The sequence below is a fragment of the Sceloporus undulatus genome, chromosome 1 (assembly GCF_019175285.1).
Source record: "Sceloporus undulatus isolate JIND9_A2432 ecotype Alabama chromosome 1, SceUnd_v1.1, whole genome shotgun sequence".
Taxonomy (NCBI): domain Eukaryota; kingdom Metazoa; phylum Chordata; class Lepidosauria; order Squamata; family Phrynosomatidae; genus Sceloporus; species Sceloporus undulatus.
The window spans coordinates 240,637,107-240,643,998 of NC_056522.1; the positions used below are offsets into that span (position 1 = coordinate 240,637,107).

The 6,892-nt window shown below is 39.6% G+C and overlaps 1 protein-coding gene across 1 annotated transcript in view; it reads right to left on the minus strand.

The window, feature by feature from the left end:
• Positions 1 to 608: 608 nt before the first annotated feature.
• SLC15A2 (solute carrier family 15 member 2) overlaps positions 609 to 6,892 on the minus strand; it is a 95,491-nt gene continuing 89,207 nt past the window's right edge. Inside the window, 1 exon segment of the mRNA XM_042445090.1 lies at positions 609 to 4,190. Within this exon segment, the coding sequence (XP_042301024.1) occupies positions 4,014 to 4,190 (177 nt within the window). The 3' untranslated portion in view covers positions 609 to 4,013.

Sequence of the window (6,892 nt, forward strand, 5' to 3'; positions counted from 1 at the left end):
CCTGTATCCCCCCCCCCTCCAGATCTCTGAGGTCTATGATACCTTAAATTGCTCTTACTTTGTGTATCTACTTCTCAGAATTTTAAATTGGAAAGATAGAATAAAGGACTTCATGGTTGTTATTCTGTGTGTTTTTGCCAGGAGGGATCTACTCTTATTTGTAAAGGTGAGTTAACATTTTCTCTTTTACCACAGTTTATAGCTATGTTTTTGGCCAAATCTGAGACAGGGAGTATCTGGCAAAGTGAACTGAAAATAAAGAGTTATGTTGTATAGAAAATTATTCTTTATGTTCTTGGAACAGGTCTCCTTTAATTAAAGCTTTGAGGATGCAGAGGAAAAAAACTCTTCAATCCCCTTGCTTTTTGTTGTTTGGGGTTTTGTTTTTTGGTTTTTTAAAGAAATGCCTTTCGTAAAGTCTGTTGCTTTAAAGAATTTCGCATTGTACAAGTAGCATTGCCTTCTGTAGATAAAAATTATAAATTCCTGATAGACCAATAATTTCATGACAAAAGAAAAGCTCCCAATATTTTTTATTCACTTGATGCTACTTGTGTTCCAAAAGCCAAGTGTCCAAATGAAAGGCTTATAAAAATTTTAATGTTCCAGTAATTTAAAACCATGTCTGCTTGTGCTTCCCAGTGCTGGAACTCAGCTGTTCCTTCAGGCATAAGATTTGGGAAGAGTAAGTGGCCTATTTTCTGTTTGTGATTCAATTTGGAAGCAGCTCAGGAATCATCCAATTTAACTGTTGCAGAACTAATCTGCAATGTATCGTAAAACAGAATTTAGGGGAAATGAACATATTTCTTGAAGAATGTTCTTAGTAATCCCTGAATATTATCGACAAATAATGCTTCAGTGTTGTTGGACTAATTCATATAAAAAATTGCTTTCGGTAACAAACATCTCAAGGAACTGTTTGATTTCACTAAAAAGAATTTCCTAGCTCCCCTCTTACACTATTGCCCTCTGTATTGCTCCCATGTAAAGCAAGTCCAGTTTTATTATAATCCTAGAATTACAGGTGCACTCTGCTTTGTCTGTGTCTGGAAAGAAATAATGCCCTTTTACATCAAGCCATCTCTTGTGTTTAGCCAGAAACTGAAAATAACTGTAGTGCTGAAGCATAGCTTTCTGTATGCTGCCTCTAAGGTCTCTGTCTGCCTGCCTCTCCAAAGTTTCCTGAACCTCATTGCAAATGCAGTTTGGGCCACAATGTGAGGATCTCTGCATTGTGAATAAACACCCTTAGGACAAACATCTCAGAACTGTCAGTGTGAAATATGAGAAAATCCAGCAGGTGAATTCCCACAGGTTGTGGCTGTTTTATTTTTAAATCTCATTTCACTAGAATTCTCATTAGACAATGCCATGGCAATTCATCCAGGTTGCAGTATGCCTTTCCTAACCACGAGAACATCTATAACAAGCAAATTCTCACCCACCTAGGATAGATATTAGAGCTGGACCACTCATTATGAGGCTGCGCCTTTCAAGAAGAAAATGGCAAAATGGCTTGTTACAAACTGAGAAATTGGAAAATTATATTACTGCATTGTTGAAAGTTACACTTGTAGGCTTTTGCAAAGAAATAAATGTATCCCTGATTCATTCTCACATAAGAGCAAAAGACATCATTTATGTTCTTATCTGCTCTCCTCTGAGCCTGAAGGACAGGAAAAGATCAGAAAATGTATATTTTCTCCTTAGTTACAGATGCTTTAGTTTTAAGCCCCAGCTTTTACATGACCTGGTCCCACGATTATTTATGGATTTGACAGCTTATAGGAACACATTCTCTAGATAGCCTAGTACTCAGGAACTTTCCAGTTTAGATCCAAGTTCTATGCCCCCAAGAGATGCACATGCTGATTATATACTCCCACTGAAATGAATGAATGGGGATTCTAGCAAACCCTTTGTATATGCATCAGAGAACACACAAAGCTGTGGTCAAGACTAGTGACTGTGGATTATTTCAACATCACTTTGTTTTGTTATATTTGCTCTCTGAGTTTTCTCATATGGCATCCTATCTATTCTTGCATGCTAAATGAGAGATTCAAATTGAGTTAGCTCCACTGGCTGATAGTGGACCTGAATCCAAGTCTTTCCACTCCAAGTCCAACAGTGTTTATGAGAGCCAATATGAGAAAATTAAGTGAAATAGACAGATGTAAAATCACATGAAGTTTGCACTTCCTTATATGTAATGTTTGCTTTCTGAGGAATCTGTCATGTTTTATAGCAAGACTGGGAAACTTTGAGAGTCCAGATGTCTTTGGATTACAACTCCTATGAACCTCAACCAGCCCAGTCAATTATCACGGATGGGAGATGTAGTCCAACACCATCTGGAGAAGCAAGGCATTTATACTCTTGGAACTGCAACATGTGTCAGCATAGACTGTCTGATTAATGCTACAGTGAGACAATATGAAATCAAAGTACCCCTGAGATCAGTTTACTCACTAATGTTATATTGAGGATATAACAAATGTCTTGGACTAAGTGTATAAACATCCTCTGAAGTCACTGTTCTAGACCAGCTGGAAAGTCTTAAGTCAGAGGTAATTGCTCTTAGCCAGCAAAGCTAAGGGAGATATTTCAGGAGTTGTAGTATAAAAACATTTAGGCCATAATTGCCCATCTATCTTCATTGCTTCTGTCCTAGTTGCTGATTATTCCTGTGGAACAATTTGCTTTGCAAAAAGATGGGTTCATTTTTACTCATGCAGAAACAGCATGAGGTATAGCCTCCCCAGAATTCTCTGAGCTCAGAGATCTGTAGGTAGGGCAGGGCTGAGCAATGTGAGGCTCTCCAGGTCTTGTAGAATTGCAATTCCCACCATCCCTCACCACTGCTTTTCTTGGCTAGAGTAAACAGGAAAGGCAATCCAACAAAATTTTGGTGACCACCTGTCCCTTACCTCTGAGAGCCCCCTGCTTTTGAAAAGTTAACCTATAAGCTTATCTAGTCTGTTTGACATCACAATTAGAAAGCACAGGGAATGTCTGAATGGGGTGATATTAAAACATTTAGCTTTTCTGTCTGGATTCTAAAATGATGTTCTCTAAGGAGGGAGTTTTGTCATTGTTTTGAATATTTGTCTCAGAACACAAACCAGGGCGTGTGTGTTCATTTTCCTTGAACATGGCACAGAAACAATTTAGAGGAAATATTGGACTGTGTAAATATTGCTACTGAGGTACAAGTGGTAGCTGCCTAGTTTGAGAACTTTTGGGTAGGTTTTTTTCCTTTCAAAATCAGTTTTGAGTTTCCATGAGGAAATTCTTTTCTGAAAGAGACAAATTCTGGACCCATGTGTGAAGAAAGTATGCAATGTATCATCAACCCCTCTGGATTATGGCCTGTGTCTTTTGTCTGTCTGTAACAGTGTGGAGGTATGGTAGAGATGGCCAGAATCACAGAAGTGGAAGTGAGCTCCAACATCATGCAAGAAAAATGAAAAATATATCCTAGACTCCAACAGGTTTTGCAACACTTGTTATAAATTCTCTCTCTTTTTTAGTTTGTGGTTTTATTTATATTGAGTTAAATCCAATGTTAGTTCTATAGTGAACCCAATGAAATGAATGAGACTGATTTGTCACAGTGTAACCCATTCATTGCAACCGGTTTACTCTAAGCAGGATTAACATTGGCTTTAGCTCTTGCTCTTCAGTATTTTTTCATTTCTTTAAAGCTTTCTAAATAAATCTGCCATTGTTTACAAAACCTTAATATATGGTTACCTCATCACTAAAGTCTCACTTTACCCATGTCTGAGTACTGTAAACTTACTTTTTACAAAGACATTGTGTACATTGTTAATGCTGCCATCCTCAGGAACTTGTGCACTTTTATTCAGCTGACTTTCTAGGGGGGAAGGAGTTTACCCTCAATATGGTAGATTTTTCAGAATGCTAGCCTGAAAACAAATCCATTTTCACAACATCTTCTCAAAACAAAAAGGCCAGAAAAACCCATTTCAGTGTCCACAGCCACCTTAAAGTTCGCTTTTCTTGATAACAAGGTCTATCATATTTTTACTGCTTGATAACTCTTCTTTCTCCTCTTTGGGAATGAGTTCTTCTGGGTCCACACTAGTGTAAAAAAATCCCATGATGGAGAAAATGATGAACACAATGAAGAGGAGAGCAGCAAAGAGGACAAACTCGACCCACTGGAAAAAGAAGAGTATGTTAGAAACATGATTTTTTAATCCATTTACTTATAAGGCCCTTACTTTTTCTTACAGTGTAGAAAACTATGCTGTAAAATATATATAACCTCTGGCTATTTGCTCCATATTCCAGGTGAATATATTTTATAGGTGTAGAAGTTAGCAAGTCACCTGAAAGACACTCTGCCATAATATTCCAATATTCCATAGATCACTCTCAAAATGCCCCTGAAATGTGAATATGAAAGGCCTCCAAGAAATGATAGAGCCAAAATACTGCTATTTGAGGTATCTATTTGATAATGAACATCCAATACAGTCCCCCAAATGGGGGATAGAAGGGAAGACATATTGTGTTATAAGGCAAAACTCAGGGAGATCAGGGCATCTTTATCCTGCAGAATAGTATTTTGAATCTATGGCTTCCTGCAGGCCTTTCCACACTCCCATTCTTGGTCCGATTTGAACCACCACAGTTTCCAGCTACAATATGCAATTGATGACCACATTTAATAATGGTGTGTGAAATATTTTGGCCCTATGGATGCTGGACCTGTGCACTATGAGGTGTGAAGTATAGCTTACACTTAGTTCCCAGTCAGTATCCTCTCTAAATAGTATACACAGCTTGGTCTGCTTTGGCTTCAGCATTAGAACTGCATCATGTGCCTACAGCAAATTCTCTTGACCAAGAAGATGTTGCATCTTAGATCAAGAAACTCCAGATCTCTATTTTTCCAGTGTTGACTGCGTAAGAACACTGGTGGTGGCTTTAATTTGACAATTTTTTTCTGGCACAAAGGTTCCATAGGGTTTAGGTCCTTTTGTCATATTTAATTAAAACAAATTTGTTGGTCATAATTATAGCATTAGTGCTTATGAATATGTTTCACTAGTAGTTGAGATAAAGATGCATTCCACTGATTCTTTGGCGCTGATTCTCTGGTGTAGCTTTGTGCCTATTCATGTGATTGTTGAGCACATAGCAGCTATTTGGAGATTCTGCTTAAGCTGGTTTCCTAGGATGCTTAGCCAATGTGTAGTTGCTAGTCAGCCTGTTCTGTGTCTATTACCACTCACAGGATTCAACATTTAACCTGCCAAAAAAGATGCTGAGCACATTTGTAGGCACAGTCCTTTACAGTGCAGACATATGAATCTTCTAGCCTGGCTAACTAGGGTTTTCAAAGAATTTTCTTCTATGTACTATGATCCCAATGGGTTGCTAGAAGCCATGTACTGGTCAGTTCTGCAAGCCCTCTTCCCAGGGCCCCGGTAGACTCAGTACAAAGGCTGCTACTGTGGCTCAAGGTGCTTAAAAAGGGATTGTTTAGGATTGCTGCTGGGACAATATTTAGCTTTGTGTAATATGTATTTTTGTTGAGAAGTGGAGTATATTATTGTATTTTTGTTTTTAGGTCCTGTTATGAATTGTGAGTGGACTATTTAAACTTAGTATAGAATTACTAATGTAAACAGTAAGTTCTGCTATAACACATGTTTTTACAGTATGGATTGGCAATAACACAATTATAGTCGTCCCTCCATATTTGCAGCTTTGGCACTCGCAGTTTTGATCATTCAAGAAGTCAAGGCCGCCATGTGCACACACACGTGCACTCCTCCTCCTCTCCAACTCCTCGTTGCCACTCTATAACTGGGTGGAGGGGTTATTTGTGAAATTTATGCATTTGCGAGGGCCCTTCACCCCTAACCCCTGCGATTACAGAGGGATGACTGTAGTTGATAGAGGAATACTATATGCATAACACAAACTTTTAATTGGCTATAGTGCAATTCCATCTTGAGCATTCAAAATCACCTTGGGCACAGGATTATCTGTACATCAGAAAGCACACAGAGGCTAGGGGATGAATGCACATGAACGTATTACCATACCCTGTAACATTTCACAGATGAAAACTGGAACACATATGGCCAAGCAACATCAAAGTGTGGTCAAAATAGCAAAGGTTCTTAATGAGGAAGAATAGATAAGCTAGGACAGGCTGCAGCAATTTGGTTTGGCCTACTGGGAAGGCCATGATTGTGCCCCTCATCTTCCACCAATATGTGAACTGAGTGCATACTACTTTTGTACTTGAATTTCAGCTTGCAGGGATTGAAGTAAACTGAGGACAAAGACAGAAAGAAGTAGGAGGAGAGAAAAACTGGTTCATTTTAAAAGCAGCTGAAAAAGCAGGATGACAGAGGGTTAATTGGGGCTGTCCCTGCCAAATCAAGACAGTTGAAGGGTATATGATACAGTCCATGTGGGAGTAATTCTGTGGCACAGTGATACATACAAACTGGCCTTTACAGTCAGATGAATTTTGTTTACTTAGGGGCTGTGCAGACCACCCCTAAGGGGCAACCTGTAGCCACCTCCATTTTTGCCAGAGCAGGGCCACGGCCACCACACACCATGGTTCTGATCTGGTCTTTGCAGGGCACAAAAAGGAGCCCCAGGGGCTCCTTTTTGTGCCCTGCAAAGGAAGCAATAGCAGTGGCACTGTGGCTTTATGGTGCTCCTTTGGTGCTGTGTCATGTAGATGCAGTGCCAGAGGAGTGCCATGGTGCCACACGCCATGTGGAGCATCGTGCGGGATCACGCCACCTTAGAGGTGGAATTGGGACATGCAACGTGGACGTCACGCCCCGACTCCACTCTGAGGCCAGCCTTAATGGCCAGTGTGCACAGC